This window comes from Astatotilapia calliptera, chromosome 7 (genome assembly GCF_900246225.1).
Source record: "Astatotilapia calliptera chromosome 7, fAstCal1.2, whole genome shotgun sequence".
Lineage (NCBI taxonomy): Eukaryota > Metazoa > Chordata > Actinopteri > Cichliformes > Cichlidae > Astatotilapia > Astatotilapia calliptera.
In genome coordinates, this window is record NC_039308.1 from 16255957 (window position 1) to 16273039 (window position 17083).

Sequence of the window (17083 nt, forward strand, 5' to 3'; positions counted from 1 at the left end):
GGTTGCCCCCCTGCACTGGGTGCTAAGGGGATTTTATGGCTTGTGATCTGACAGCGTTCATCCCAGTAATCCTATTACTCTGACTGCTGCTTTGCCAGACTACTGCTTTGGACAGAGTCACACTCAGCATCCCTGTATCAGCTAGATGCCTTCGTTTACCCCCTTTCTGTATGATGCCCTGTTGCCCCAGTGGCTCCACCTGCCATTTCAGACACACAGTTTGGTTTCAGTTTTCATTGGTGCTTTTTTAAACAGAAACACTCCGGCCTAGATGGCGTCTTTATTGTAATATAAACCCCTGGCTAAATCGATCCTGAGTGGTATCCAGACAGCCGTGCGCTTTATAAATGACACAGAGGGCTATTATTTGCATCACTGTTGTCAACCATACCGAGCAGGTAAAATTATCCAACAGATTCAGCTGTTCAGATTCATCATCAGGGCCAGATTTCCTTTCCTTGAGAACTGTGTTTAACTATAAAGAATGAATAATTTTTACCCACACTCTTTGGAATAAGTCTGATTATGACCTTCAAAACACCAACAAGTGTTCATAGTATCACATTTAATGTAGATTATTTCCATAATTTTAACAAAACTGCACAAGTTTCAGACACTGTCACTGTCTCTTAACCTCCTAGGACCTGCGTCCACATATGTGGACATCACATTTTGGGTTATTTAGACCAAAATACTCAATTTTGCTCTACAAGGGCCTGATATCCACTTACGAGGACATTATGCTGCTACTGTTCTATCAAAATTTTAAACGAATATCCTCATATGTGGCTCTTATTTTTCTTAAAAACAAAAATAAGGTAAAAAAAAAAATCTGGTAATTCTTTGTTTTTACATTCATCGGGCTCCAATATGCACAAATATCAAAGAGAAATTAAAAATGCATGCTGTGGAAGAGTTCGGGTCCTAGGAGGTTAATGCAGCACTGGGTACTGAGATGCGTGTTGGTACAGTTCGCCCTCGCTTCCATTTTTTCAGATGTCAAGACATGCCTGATTAATTCCTCTGTTTTACACAACGTGTTAAAGCGCACCTGAAACACAAAGAAGTGTGTAACTCACTCTTTTAAGATAAGGGTTTTCTAAGTTGTGAAATAACATGAATAACAGCCTCAGCTCCTCGTTCACCTTCAGCCTGTTTCTCATTGAGTGCAAGTGCTTGGCATGCTCAGGTTGTTCCTTTGTATTTCCTCCCTTCCCATGTGACTAACCCCGAGTAGCTGCCGTCAGCGCCCTGGGACTGGCTGTCCTTTCACCGTGCCTGTCAGTGACTCACTCAAGCGTGCGCCCATTCTCACTCCAAGGGCGCCAGCGCTCGAGGAGTGCCTGCCTTGGCCCGCACTGGGGCTTAGCTGCTTCTTCTGACAAGTCTGCCTCAAGTGTAGTTGAATCCTCTCCAAAGGTACTCACATCTCACGTCACGCTCGCTGCTTACCATCCGCGGAAGGTTTTCGTCTTGACCTTGCCGCTTTCGTTTCAAACGTAACGACACGATGGCGATCAATCCATGCGCTCCGTTGTATTCGCTTCCCAGACTTTCATTCTTTTCCTCTCCCCCCTGCACAGATGCACGAGCACGAGCTGTGATGGTCAATTCTGTCTGTCAGTCACTGTAAACAGACTTGCGGTGTAAGTAATGAAAGCCATTTATCTAGAAAAGTAACAGCTGGAGGTCCCAGATGGAGCTGGTGGAGAGTCGGGACCAGCTGGTGAAGCCTGTATTCCTGGTAGAAGATTGTCACTAAAGTCCCAAAATAAACATGCTGAGGTCAGGTTAAAGAAGAGTAAATGACGGTGAAGCAGCGTAAACAAAGCCCTTCGATCAACACTGTGCCATGTTCTACTGAAGAAAAAAAGCTGCAGTTATTTAACAGCCTCCCGTCTTGCGCGTAAGCCCGCTGTCATGGAGGAGCCCCTATTTAGCAGGCCGTTAAGTATTCTGTTTTCTGCTAACACCAGCTCTCTCTTGAGAAAAGACTGCTGCTGCTCACTGGGGGCTGCAAACAGGAGTAATATCATTACACAGTAGAGAGCAGTCAGCACACGCGTTATTTCTCTTCATTTTGTCCCCTCAAACACACATATATATCTATATATATAGAGAGAGATATGTAACGTCGCCGGGGTAAAGAAAAATAAAACTCCCCTCCATTTCTGATCTAGGCCAAGGTCGTTTTCCGGGGTAATTGCACCGACACACACATTCCTGCTGACTAACGATGAGACGTGCCAGGAGGTCTGGGCATCTCTGCTATCGTGAGAGTCACTCTGTCCTCCCTGTCTGGCCTCAGGAGTGACCGGCAGCAGCAATTTAAGCTCCACTTTCTGTTCAACTCATGCAGCAAAGTACATTTTCTTCATTTTTAATTGAATTTCGTTTTTTTCCCCCAGTAATTTGATTTCCCACCCCTCTTCCAAAAAAATCTTTATTTTCATGTTAAATGTTCAGCTGTTGGAGTAGCTAGTCTGTCTTCCTGCCTCAGTTCTGCTCCCAACAGTCATCTCATTGTACCCTGAATCCAGGAAAAAAAGCAGTGAAATTCCTTGGAACTCCCCAAATCTGGGGAATTATAATGAAGCCGTTGCTAGGTTGCGATCTATAGGGCCTATTGTGGATTCCTGTATGGATTCAATGGTACAACGGGGAGCATGAGTGACCCACAATGCACCTCGCATTCCACTGCTTTTCAGGATTGCTGAAAGCGGGGAAGGGTTGTGAGTGGGAGTCGGGGGTGCGCCCTTCTCATTCCATGATTTTTATTTGCCCAACCTAAAACCCTCCTCATTTATTCATTCTTAAAATGTCCATTAACATCAAGCAGGAGGGGGAAAAATGTCCTTTTCCAACCTCTCATTTTAATTTTCTCAGAAGCCAGAATTTGAAACATGAATCGAGTAATGTTAACTGTAGGACTCGGTGGCCTTTCATTTAGAGGTTGCTGGCAGGTACCATTTGGGACCCGGAGGTTTATTTACAGTATCTGCAGTGTAATTACTTCCACATAATGACTGGGAGCTCTGTTCTTTGCTCTGCAGCCTCTCAAGAAAAAAGGGATATCAGTCACATCTTTGTCTCTTTTTCGTCTTTATATATGTACAGTAAGAATACTAAGAATAGAAAGATTACTGATCACATTCAGGGTGAAAATGGGCGTTACTTGTATACAAACACTATCTGAATTCTCCCATGATCACCATACAGGGTTAATTTAGGTAGCAGGGTCTATAGTATTATAATGTTTCTGATATCTGTATTTAAGGTAATCTAATGGTTTAATGGAGATTTTTAGCATGTAGCATGGTAACATTTGCTCATTAACACTGAACTAAAGGTGCACCTGACTGTCCAGGCCAGTCAAAGTCCTGGCTAGTCAAAGTCTAGCAGACATTTCAGTGATAAAATGTAGCATCACAGTGACGCTCGAGGGAAAATTAGGAAAGGTAACAGGATTTGTCTTTTGGACATGAATGTCAAAGCTGCTGTAATCCATCCACTAGCTACTGAGATATTTCAGTCTGGGACAAAGTCGTGTACTAACATTGCAGGCCTTAAAACCACATGAATAGATAGTCTTACATATTAAAGCTATTTTCCAAAATTTTAGTATCATTCTGAGGGCATTGCAGTTTGTCAGATAAACAATCTCAAGTATCTGATCTGGCTGCGGCTCTCATTGCCTTGAAGCTATTAAATATTTAATTACTCACAAATTGAAAATGCTCTGTAACCTTTTTTTGTCTTGCCTTCTTATACTTTCCTAATAAAAAGTGATTGATCTCTCTCCTTTGGTTTAATCTTCCTCTGTGTTTCTCTGTTGTAAAATAGCTAGCTCAAAACAAAATATAACAGTGATCTGAAATGTTCTACTGAGAGTGAGTTTTCCCTTCCTCGTTTTGTGCACATAGCAACTTCCATCACTATTCTTTCTGACACTTTCATAATAGATTGCAGAGAGGAAACGCTGACTGGAATTTGTTACGCTGTCTGGGAAGACTGATGAGTCTGAAGGCTTAAATGCTCACATCCAGGCTGAGAACGGTCTGAAGTAAATGCTCTCAGTATGTTCGCCTTGAGCTTTTACATTGCTGTAGTACTGCAACACTCACTGTCAGCATTGCAACTAAAGTTTTATGGTTAAAACCTAAGTCTTTGAAGGGAGATTTTTAGCTCATGTGCCTTTGCATGTCTGTTCAGTCTTCATTAGTCATGCACCTTTCATTACATTTCAGATCTTATTCCTCTCACGTGAGCCTGTAAATCTGGTTACCTAAATTTCTCTAACCTAATTCAGAAAGTTTCAGCATCCGTAGCAGCGCGCTAAAGTGAACTAAGCTCTTCTCTGGAATATCCTGAGGGTTTTCAGAGCTGACATATGCAACGGCTTAGTGCATCTTGTGTCATGAGCTTTTAATTGTTTGTTCTGATGTCAATACCGGGAAAACCATAACAATGCAAGTGCATTAAAAAGCCTTAATATTTCAAAACACTTTGCACTTAAGCAAAGAAAATATAAAAATTTCATACTTTGGATGAAGTTGCAAAATCCCACTTTGCTTCACCATAATTCTGGCATAAACTGTGAATTATAAATGAGCTGTGTGAGTGTTCTCACATCCTTGTGCAAGTACAGTATAAAGGTAGTTTCGTGTCTCCTGTTTTGGTATTTATTAGACCTCACAGTGTAGATCAATGTATGGAGGATATTTTTGTTCTATTTTGTATTCCTCTGTCTTACATTAGATTGGTGTTGCAGATTTTTGTTAGGCTTTGGAACTGTTAGTTAGTGTTAGTACTTAGGTAATTCAATTTTCAGTTCAATTCAATTTTATTTATATAGTATTTATATAGGCTGCTATCATGACCGGTTGGGGGTGAAGGGAGGAAGGCAGGACAAAAAATACTTGGAAGAGTGTCAGAGATTAATATTAACTAATAGCTCGCAAGCTAAAGTATTTTAGTCATTGTCATAGCAGTTGTGTTGTTTAGGTTTTAATTTCTGGTTTATGACCAGACACTAGCCTCATGATGCTAAAGTATGACTCTGATGCTAGTTTGCTGCATGTTAGTATTTAGCTCAGAGCACCTCTATGACTGTGACAGTCCTCTTTTTTTAGCTCTCGGTTTTTTTTATTCCTCAGTCTTACATTAGAAATCTGTTGCAGATAATCCGTTTGGTCTTGGAGCCCCAAAAATCTTTCAGAAGTTAATTCTGTTACTTTCAGGACTTACGTTTAGCTTGTAAGCTAAATTGCTTTAATCATTGTCATAGTAGTTGTATAGTGTAGTCTGTACTATCTTGCTGATAGTGATTTTTTACACAGCGTGGCTCTCAAAAAATAAAGAAATGATTTAAATTCTGGTTTATGACCAAACACTAGCCTTGTGATGCCAAAATATGACAGTAAACACCAAGAATGCATGCTAGTTTTTTTTTCTCATGTGGTGAATTTGCCCTGTAGAGTCTATTATTTCTTGCATGCTCCATTTGCCTGTCACTTTGTTGCTGGAACGTGAAAGTGAATTTCCCCAATGAGGGACAATAAAGAATATTTCTATTCTATTCTAGTATTTAGCTGAAAGCACTGCTATGGCTGTGACGGTACTCTTTTTTTGAATCTTGACTAGAATTTCTTTCTGTTTCTGCAGTGCATTTCTCTGTCCTCTTCCACTTTAAAGACCTATTCTCTGTTGAATCAGCTCTCTCAGGACTCCTTTCTGTATAATTAGAGACTGAAACTTTAATCACCATGGATCCAGGGCTGAGAGAGCAGGGCAAATAGACACAAGGAGAAAATCATCACAAAACACGGAAACGGGTGACAAAAATGACTTCATCGAGTCACAACAGTTATTTACTCTGTCTTTGGAGACATTCAGAGTGTGAATATATATAAGGTTAAAATACAACACAGATGTGACTCAGAATCATATCTGTTAGGTCTTGAATTCATAAGGCTCAGCTAATTGCTATTTACTACCATTGTGTAGCTGAATTAAAAGGTCACAATTTCCAGGGGGTCCTTACCTAACAACGGTTGTCTCTTAACCTCCTTTCCGGTTGTCTCTTTGTATCTGCTCGCCTCTCCTCCTATGTTCTCTCTTCCATTTTATAGGCTTCTTACCCTTCTTTGTCTCTATACTTTTATTCACATTTATTTTGCATGCCAACATCTTATATTCTCTTCTCTTCCATTCTTTTTACTCATTCAACGAACTGAAGTATAATCACATTTGCAATATAATATAGAAAATTTACTTTTGTCAGACAAGTTTTTTGCTGAGATTTAGAAGAAAATATATGAATCTGACTGCATTTGGATACATGAGTGTACTTTGGTTTTGGTACAACTAGATAAGCAACTTCAATGATGCTGAAGGCTTTTTTTATATTAAGATGGAGGAAGGGGAGCTGTGGAAGTTGTTTAAGTTGAGCTGAGTTGAGTTTTCTAAGCTAATCACAATCATGTTCAACTCCAATCAACTCCAGGCCTTGAGGGCCGGTGTTCCTGCAGGTTTTAGATGTGTCCTTGAACCAACACAGCTGATTTAAATGGCTAAATTAGCTCCTCAACATGTCCTGAAGTTCTCCAGAGGCCTGGTAATGAACTAATCATGTGATTCAGGTGTGTTGACCCAAGGTGAGATCTAAAACCTGCAGGACACCGGCCCTCGAGGCCTGGAATTGCCCACCCCTGTTCTAGATAGTAAGGTCTCAACATTTCCCCTCTGCAGCTGAATTTCATCTCATATTGCAGGCATATGTTACCAAATATAGTCCACAAAATATAGGCATTTTGGGACATGAAAGATGGATGTTTCCTGCGGCCTCACTGTAAGCCATTATAGCTGGTAGCTCACAAGAGTTGCTTCTTATTTATAACTGATCTGAGTCGACAGGCCAGACTTGCTAACTTCCTCGGCAGAGTGCCTGGCCAGCTGATGAGGTGGAAATGTGTTAGTCACTCTGTGCAGACACAGCTGTTGTGTACTTTTCAGCTAACAGAATGGAGACAAACCCATACCCAAGGCCTTGTACTTAAATGTTGTTTAATTTAGTAGGATAGTTTGTGTTCCAAGAAGAGATGTGGTTCAGCTCTGCAAGGCCACAGTCTTTATAACACGGTACTCGACTTGCATTGCAGCTGAGGGGCTGTTTTGTCTGTCTCTGAGAGCTTTGGCGAAGTGTTTTTTTTCTTGGCTGCAAATGTTTATCGGACTTGATCAGAATTCTTATTGCAAACTGCCAAGCCATTAAAAATGCTGATAAATTAAAGTGCACTGCTGTTTTTGTTTTAATGCTGATAGATTGTTCTCTTAATGCTGCCACCCTGCCAAAGCAAGACATCTCTCACTGCAGTGAAGAACTGGAGTTGTTGGTATATGTGTGCGATGCGACTGTATAACAAGTATGAAACACAATGTCAGAGTGAATTTTAAGTGAAATACAACAACCAAAATCCCTCTAATCACGTTCAGTGTTGGGTTTGAGCACGTGATTGACTGATTCGGTAGATGCATTAATGAGCAGCTGAACAGGTGTATGTAAAAAGTGACTGGTGAATGTAGTTTCTAAGCATTTTTCCAAAGGTATCTGATTTCATCCTGCATGTGTCTTCAGATAATCATCTGCAAGCAAACAGATGGAATTAGGAAATTGCTATAAAAGACTTATTTTCTATGATCATTCACTATTGTGCAGTCTAATTCTTTTTTTTTTTTTTTTTTTTTTTTTTGCCTGTCCTGTTTGGCTCTTTTGCCATCAGAATTGTTGTCTAAAGGCAAAGAAAGATGCCCAACGGATTTACTTTACCAAATTAACCATCCCAGCCTTGCCGTAATGGTCCATTTGATTCACCTTTTATTGTTTATTTTATTTTCACTTACTGAATACGGGACAGACTTGACTGGGGGAAAGAAGGGGAGAAAGAAAGAGGGAAAGAGAAACAGCTGAGAAGAGGGACGGGGGAGAAGGGCAAAAGACAAAAACCAACAGAATGAGCAGAAAAAAAAAAAGAAATAAAAAATGCATATATCAATCACCTGGGTCACCTGCTGAGAAAGAAAAAAGAAAACAAGCAGAAGAGAACAAGAGTAATAGAATAAACAACATCACAATGATATATGGGAATATGACAGTAAATACTAAATATTAAACATTATTGTGCAGCACATAAGATCAACAGCACACAGTGTGCTTTGAGGTAGGAGCCAAAAAGGGTGTAGTTTGTGGGTGTGAACACCCGTGTGTACACCTGTGAGCATGGACGCGCTTGTTTTTTGTTTTTTTAAAAGGTTCCTTCATGTAATGATCTGCTAGAGGGTGTGGGGGGGCCACAGCCCCGTCCTCCAGGGCATGAAGCAGGTATGGAGGAGATCAAAACTCCAGACATCCAGAGGCCCCCAGAACACAAGAGACCAAGGAAGACCAACAGAGGGGCAGCCGCGCCACTGTCCCAGAAAGAGCTGAGGAGAGTCCCAGATGAGGGCTCACTCAGCAGCCGCGGAGCAGAAGCCAGGGGGAGTTGCAGTGACGCGCCCGTGAGCTCCGCCGGCAGCCAGCTGCGCCTGAGTGACCGAGCCCCAGGCCGAGAGGCCAGGGGCACCCCACCTCCGAAGTGGCCCGAGCGAGCCCCAGGCCCCGATAAGCGGCCGCCAAGGAGTGAGCCGGTGTGTACCTGGACGCCCATCCCCGGACACAAAGAACCACCAACGCACCGATGTCTGAGGGAGTCCGCCACTGGCAGGGGAAGTGGTGGTAGGGGGAGATAGGCCTCCAAACCTTGGAGGGCCTGAGATGTCCCCAGAGAGGTGGCGCCTGACACCCAACCTGACATATAGACACAGACATACAGGCACACACATATACAAACATCCATTCCCACCCTCATGCTCTCATATGCTCTTACTCCACACTCAACCAACGTGGAGACAGACATAAAGAGACGCTGTACACACGATCACACTCCCCAAGCGTACTCTACAAACCGGGTCTAGGTACCCTTTCACCTGGAGGGGGAACTGCACCCAGACCCAGGTGGTGTTACCCTTTTCCCTGCGGTGGGGGGAGGCAGACCGCCCCGACTCCGCAGCAGCAGGGAGGCCCCACACTCCAGACCGCAGTCGGACGGCCAACTCCTCCTCCTAGCCCCCCCGCTCCAGCAGGTCGCAGAGAACGGGGGTGAGAGAAGACTCCAAACCTCCCTCCACCCGCTCATTGTAGTGTTGATGCATGTGTGTTCTAAGGTGCATTTAAAACCCAGGAGGGCATGGAGCTACCTGCCAGAGAGCAGCAGGTAAGCGCATGGTCCCTCCTGCTGGCCCTCAATGTCTACGTGTATTTAACCTTGAGAGGTGGGCAACGACGCCAGGGGTGGGGTGTACACCCTGATGGTACTTTTGGTGCAGTCTAATTCTTACTTAGTTAAAGCTCCACTACTGCAGCAGTCACATTTCTATCCTGCAGAAAAGATAAGATGCTCTTTATGTATGCATGATTAATATTCCGATCTACTTTTTTTCATTTACTTTCCCAGTACGAATTCAAGGCCAAGAACATCAAGAAGAAAAAGGTCAGCATCGTGGTGTCTGTGGACGGGGTCAAGGTGATGCTAAGGAAGAAACAGAAGGCAAGCTACCAGAATCCAAAATGACCGTTTTCTCCTGGATTCAGAAATGAAGCACCACCACGAGAATATTAGAACTGAGATATAAGCTCTTTCTTTTCATTCACAGAGAAAGGAATGGACATGGGATGAGAGCAAAATGCTGATCATGCACGATCCAATATACAGGTCAGTGCACCCCTCGAAACAAGTTCATATCTTCATATATAAACAAGCAATAACATCTCATCTTCCCTTTTTCGGTTATAGACTCAGAGGATAAAGCTGCCTGATATTCAGCACAGTCTGTTCTTTGCTCTCTGCATCTTGATGTATGCTTTACCCAAAGTAATTGCTTTGAGTAGACTACAGGTTATACAGTGTACCCCTCTAAGTGGATATTTTGTCCTTTACTGCGGGCCCAGTGGCCTACATTCATAATACATAGGGGACAGCTTATGCATGAACTGTAGTTAGTGAAGCATGTTTCTGTCATTGTTTAATTTTTTTTTAGTCAAACAGTCACCAGTTGACAAGGTGAAGATGTCACCTGCTCCCAAGCGATTTAACTGTAACGTGTCAAAATTGTACTGCATATCAGATGCTAGTAGGAGCAAGGTTTGTGTGCAGTCAGAGATTTGAGTGCAAGTTCATGTAAATTATGGATAAATCTGTGGGAGGATCTCATTTGGCAGAACCACACCTCACCAAGGGTCTTAGTGATGTTCAATGTAATTATCCTTTCTGTGTGTGTAAGTGTGCTTTTTGAGCAGTAGGTCGCTATAATTTGTTTGCCTGCTTCCCAGTGGAGACATTTGACAGTAGAGGAGCTAGAAACAGATGAAACATTGACCTGTGCCAGTTTACTGCACTGGCAGTAGTGTAGTATCAACCACGACATAATGTCTGTACAGTATAAGCCACAGTAGTGTAGTACAGTAGCAGGTGTCTTTGAAAAAGCACTTTGAGCACAGTATTGCTCTTTTACTTGATTCTGAAGAAGGTGAATTATTTGTGCTTGATTAATGGCTCCACACCCTCATGATATAGGATTTTAAGACCGATAACAAAGCCAAGGTTCTGCGATCACGTTAAAGCCACTAATATTTTTTTCTTTTAGAAAAAAAAAGTCCCTTTCAGTTGTTATGTGTAGTTATTTATTAATTAATTTATTAACTTATTTATGCTCTGCCTGGCTCTGCTGATTGTTTGTGACACTCCAAACACACGTTGCCAGTGGGGAAGTTGCAAAGTGCCCTCCGGTGGACAAACTATGCAACATCAACATAGACAAAGTAGTTGAACGGTGTTTCTCCTGTTTTTTTCAGCCATAATAAACGCCAATACTGAATTATTTGCAGATAAGCAAAAGGCAAATATCCTGGCGCTGCTAAATCAGTGGGGCTCCACTCATTTATTTGCTATTAGATACAAATGCCTAATATTAAAAGGCAAGAGAGTTTTTTTTAAATCAGCTGTTGTGTTTTCAGGATTTTCTACGTATCACATGACTCCCAGGACTTAAAGATCTTCAGCTACATTGCAAGAGATGGCTCCAGTAATTCCTTCAGATGCAACGTCTTCAAGTCAAAGAAGAAGGTACAGTTTGACTGGCTCACACGTCTTCTAACCAGACTCATGAAAAGCTTATTATGGGTCCCCGCTATGTCCACTATGATAGTTACAGCCATTTGAAGTTAGGGCCAGCAGAGCTTGGTTACAGGGGCATAGCCGCCTTTAGAGGCAGAAGAAAGAAAACACTGTGCAGAAGACATCAGGTCTGGTAGTTTAGTATTCTGTGATTTTCACTTTGCTGTTTCATTCAAGAATATTTCATTCTGATGATATCAGCTCTGTTATTCGATATTTGGTTTTAAATTTGATTTAAGATTCAATTTGTAGTGGCTTATTTAATATTCGGTGGCTTACCAGATCCACAGCATGCTGTGAATACAGAACAGATGCACTCAAGGACAAAGATTACAGCTGCATATTTGAGACAAGGATTTCTTTACTTTTCCCCATTTTAGGTTCTTTTTATATGTCCGCAGTTTTTTTGCAAGTTACTGCTGCTCTGGTTTTTACATCAGTCATGAAAATTGTGCCACAAAGGGGATTTTGTTTTCGTCCAATTCATAAAATGTCAAAATTACTAATAGTTCATATTTAAAACTTGTATTAGGCTGATCAGTGTAACTGACTTATTATGCTGTACTTCTGCTATAAGCATTGATTTCTATCACAATGTTCCTCTTTTCTGTGGCAGACACAGGCCATGCGTATGGTGCGAACAGTAGGTCAGGCGTTTGAGGTGTGCCACAAGCTCAGCCTGCAGCACGCCGAGCAGGACGCTGACGGGCAGGCTGACGGAGAAAGTGACAAGTCAACAGAGGAGCCCAGCAGCCACGGTGAGGACAACATGATGAGATTTACTAATTTTTCTGTCAGTTCTAATTCAGCTTACTATCTACACGTTTATTTATTTATTATAATAAATATGACATTAAAATGGAGCAGCACTGTTACCTCACAGCAAGATGTTCCTGGGCTCAAATGGCCATGGACACTCCGTGTTTGGGTTATCTCAGAGCACTCCGGCTTCCTCCCAAGACATGCAGTTAGTGAAGTTAGGTTAACTGATGATTCTAAATTGCCCATAGGGCTACAGGTGAGTACTAATAGTTGTCTCTCTCTGTGTTAGCCCTGCACCAGATTGGCGACCTGTCCAGGGTGTACCCCGCGCTTGCCCTATTGCACCTGATCTGAATGCTATAATATACAGTTGGTGCAAAATTTCCATAAAAACATCAAGAGAAAACTGAAAATATTATTACGGTTTTAAAAAAAAAAACTGGGTGATTGCCAGTGTTGCATGTAATGAGGGTAATTTTCAAAGTGACTGAAATGTTATCTGACATAAGAGAGCTATTCATGATGTGTGTGCTTGAAATAGCATTATTATAGAGTTATATAAATTTGGGCCGTGTTTGTTTGATAGGCGCTTGTTCAGTAAATGACTCTTTAAGTTGGACATGTGAGAGAACATCTAGCATGTACCAGATGTGGACATTTTTGTGTATTCCTCTACAGGTCGCACACTGACGGGGGCAGAGCGAGGGGAAGATGAGCAGGACAGCAAACATGAGGGACGGCGAGGAGGAGAAGATCCTGCAGCTGGCAGCTCTCTGTGTGAGAAGGCAGTGAGCGAAATTCTCCAGAGCTTGGCTGAACTCAACGTCGTCAAGCCTGGACAGACCATCATGGTAAGATACTGTAAGACAAAGCTGGAACAGGTTTGACATATCAGGTACATGAACATACAGAAACATGTTGTTTTATTATTCATGAAGCTCAGGATATTTCACCTAATACACAGGTTTTTATTTTATGATATATTTCCCTTTCTGAAAAGCCATCAGTCTTACTCTGTATTGCACACAGAAGTTATGGTAACATTTTGTATGTCAGCATCTTATTTATTTTTCAAACTCACACGATTACATTTGGACAACACGTTAGAGCTGGAAGGGTTTATTTCCCATTTCCAGCATTAAGAGAATGAAATAAATTCCAGCCGAACAGCCTCGTTCACATACAGTCTACTGCAATAAGTGGACGCATACATTCATTTGATTACTGTAGAGAGGCAGTTTTTGTTGTTTTATTGGAGGTAAGGTAAGATGAGCATGGGAGCCAGTCGATGGTATCGGTTCCTTCATCCTCCAGAAACGTGCATATTTTTGCCACATGAAGCCCAGCATTGTCAGGTGGAGCCCAGAACTCATTGCACCAACACAGGGTCTCATGATGGATCCAAGGATTTTATCCCAATACCTAATGACAGTCAGGGTGCCGTTACTTAGTTTGTAGCAGTGTATGCATCCCTCCATGGATATGCCTCCTCAGAGCATCACTGACGCACCACCAAACCAGTCAGACAGATAACATAACGTTCTCCATGGCTTATCCAGACCCTTTCATGTTTGTCACATGTACTCTGGGTGAACCTGCTGCCATCTATGAAAAGCACAGGGCACTAGTTTTAGCTCCACTTCTGATATTTCATGACAACTGCCAGTCGGGCTCCATGGTGTCAGGCAGTGAACACAGGGCCCACTAGAGGATGACAGGCCCTTAGGTCACCCTCGTGAATACTACTTCTGATTGTTTGGTCAGAGACGTTCATGCTGGTTGTCATTTTGTAGCTCTGGCAGTTCTCATCCTTTTACTCCTTACACAAAGGAGCAGATACCTGTCCTGCTGATGGGTTAAGGACCTTCTACAGCGCTGTCCAGCTCTACTACAGCAATTGTCTGTCTCCAGGAATCTCCTCCATGCTATTGAGACCGTGCTGGGGGACAGCAAACCTTTTGGCAATGGCACGTGTTGATGTTGAATCCTGGAGGAGTTAGACTCATGCTACCATTTCAATGGCCTCCACCTACAAAACAGTCAATAATATAAAGCGCCTTGAGGCGACTGCTGTTGTGATTTGGCGCTATATAAATAAAATTGAATTGAATTGAATTGAATACAAAACCATTTCTGTTTTGTGTCCCATTGTTCCCCCTCTGTCGATAATTTCATTAACACCAAAGCAGCTGAAACTGATCAACACCCCCCTAACTCACCTGATCCATATCCCACAAATTAACCGACTTGATGCTGTACTCTGATTAAAAATTCCCCTTTCAATTTAATGCAACAATGAGAAACAAGCTAAAAAAAAAAAACTGCCTTAATTGGCATCATTCATAAGCACAATCTCAGTTATAACAAAAAGTCTGTTTGTTTTGAAAAATCACACAAAGAAGCAGCACAAGCCAGGTCTTACTTACGGAGAGTACAGGGACTATTTCCCAAGTACTTCTATGAAAGAGTACTAACTCTTTAACTATGCCAATATTTTTATTAAACTTGACATGCAAAATTCCCTTACACTGCAGTTTCACATTCACAAACTTGTACTATAAATGCCCGTGTTTTATACGGGAGTATATATTTCCACCACATTTTCCATGTGGAAGCTCCTGTTTTATTTCTGACACTGGCTGTAGGGGTGAGGCAGGAGCTTTCACACTGTAATGATGACTTTCATTTTTGCATCAAACGGCTTCTACCTTTGTAGCTGCAGGGCATCAACTCTGATTCATTGCTTTGGCTCTAGTGGTGTTTTGATACTATAATCTAGGCATATCACTGCCAAATGGCTCATTGAACTAAGTAAGTACAGTATAGTGCTTTCTCATCTACTGCAGTACCTGACCACATCACTGACTGCAGATCTTCATGACTAATAAAAGATGCTATTTGGCAGCCTATTGTAGACATAAAATAACCTGATAACTCTTGCATGAGGTGGGAAATAATAGATTTTGGTTAGATTGTGTTTAACATGTGGCAGAGCTTGAATCCCTGTGAAATTAAAAGCTGACAATGATCTTTCTTTATGGTTTTGAGAGCAATAGGAGGAAAAGATGCAAAGGCTTTGGTGTGTTCTGATGTCTTGCTTTTGGATTTGTCACCAGGACCAAGTGTGGCAAGCACAGTTGTTATCATGCTACTAAAAGAGGGAGAGTGCAATAGGAGCAAGGAACCTGAATATTTTTGCTGGCTGGGTACGGGCGACACTTAATCCCAAAAACCCAGCGTGTTCCCTTTGATTTTCTGAGAAACGCCACCGTAATCCCATTGAGGGGTCCACCAACATTTGCACCATGAAGATAAGCAAGAAGGGAATAAGAGAGAGTGAGCAGCTAGTAAAAAAATAGATGAGGGAAGGAATAATGAGAGATATTGGATATCAGGAAAGACGTAAAGTAAAGCTGACAAAGGGACTGGCTGTATTTGAATGCCAGGATGATAACACTCACCACAAGGGTGGGAAAGAAATGAACAGAAATGCCCCTGACACCATCTGAAGTGTTAAATCAGCTTGCTTTTTTGAGTGTATTTTTTGTTAGACAACTACTAACACTGATTTTCATCAGTTTGAAGCTTTTTCATAACTTTTTTTAAGCTAATAATGTACATTTAAAATGTTATTACCTTAAAAAAGTCTTCCTTAACTAGAATTCTTAAGTAAGTGAACATTTGTTGCCCAATAGGCTGTATATAAAAGATGGACATGGCCACTGTGATCACCTACTGATTTGTAGACTACCATTTTACTTATAGTTTGTCATCTTATGCCTCAGTCACACAGGCCTAGAGACGAGTCGGGGACCCTCTGACAACCTCTGGTCACTGGTGAAAAATGTGTATTCCCCAACTGGTTTGAGAGTGGTTCCTGGTTATTGCTTTGAAATTGCTTATAAAGGGGGCACTGGATTAAAAAGCTCTTTGTGGTTGCTAACACTTTGTTGCCTGTAGTTCGTATGAAAGAAAGCTTGTCTGCAGGCAGTAGTAAAACCCACGCTGTTTGACACAAACCTCTTCAGAGTAAAAGTTGTGCCCAACTTTTACTTTCAAGGCCAACGTTTTCCATTTCTAGTTTGTGTTGCACTTTTACCAGTATCCGCTCGTAGAGCAGTTAGCAAGTGTTTGTAGACATGGAAACTTACATCCAAACCATGGGTAACTGCGGCAAACAGCTACCAAACAACCAAAGATATCACAGAGAATTTTTCAGCACAGCACTTTGTACCTCTTTGAAACCAATTTCATCTACCAAGTACCAACAGCTTCCAGCAACTGTTTGCCTACTGGCAGGGGATGGGTCACTGACTGGTTGTAGGCCTATGCAAATAAAGTTTTAGCAATCAGTTTCACAGTGTCTGCCATCAGCCTCTTACCATTTGATATGTTTTTCCTCTGAGTCTGTGAAACCAGGGCCTTATGTCGCCATCTTGTTTTTTGGTTTGCTTGTTTGCCTCTATTTGAACAAAAGAGTAGCAAAGGTGATGCGCTCTAGCTCTAGCTAGCTAACTTCCCGTGTCCCGTGTTAACTATGATGATTCCAATTTTAATTAGCCAAAAAACAGACTGTAAACAAAATGTATTTTTTGTTGTGCATTTTGATGGTTACTGGTTACTAAGGTGCCGGCCATAGCCTATCCCAGTGGTGGCTTGAAGCATGTGACATTGTTTTTATTAATTCCCATCAACTTCAAAAATAGCAAGGATGTTAGAGACTAAAATGGAAAGCTCTTGTGTAAAATGGACAAAATGGTGTGTTCATAAAGTTATGATCACTATAGTTTGTTGCTCATAGTTGATTAAAAATGTGGTAAAGCAGACTTGCTATGTGTCAGTGTCAGAACCTGTGAGAGCAACATTAGATACATTGATACATTAGAGCTAAAACCTCATCTTTAATGTAATGCCAGTGAGCTGCCTCTCATAAAAATCTGCCTGAACTTGAAAGTACATTACAGTGTTCTGCCTGCCCTCTAGTGGTGAGATGTGGCATTTTCTTTTCTTTTCATTTCATTTTAGTAATAATAAGTGGTGTAATTATACAC

The 17083-nt window shown here is 41.7% G+C and overlaps 1 protein-coding gene across 2 annotated transcripts in view; it reads left to right on the forward strand.

Moving 5' to 3' along the window:
• LOC113025520 (carboxyl-terminal PDZ ligand of neuronal nitric oxide synthase protein) overlaps positions 1 to 17083 on the forward strand; it is a 56500-nt gene that overhangs the window by 20934 nt on the left and 18483 nt on the right. For both annotated transcript variants that reach the window (XR_003272808.1, XM_026173362.1), the window contains exons 4-8: positions 9552 to 9644; positions 9751 to 9809; positions 11111 to 11219; positions 11887 to 12028; positions 12711 to 12883. Coding sequence is in view for 1 of the 2 variants with exons in the window: in XM_026173362.1 (XP_026029147.1) it covers positions 9552 to 9644; positions 9751 to 9809; positions 11111 to 11219; positions 11887 to 12028; positions 12711 to 12883 (576 nt within the window). In the remaining variant the exon portion in view is untranslated. The remainder of the gene's footprint in view (positions 1 to 9551; positions 9645 to 9750; positions 9810 to 11110; positions 11220 to 11886; positions 12029 to 12710; positions 12884 to 17083) is intronic.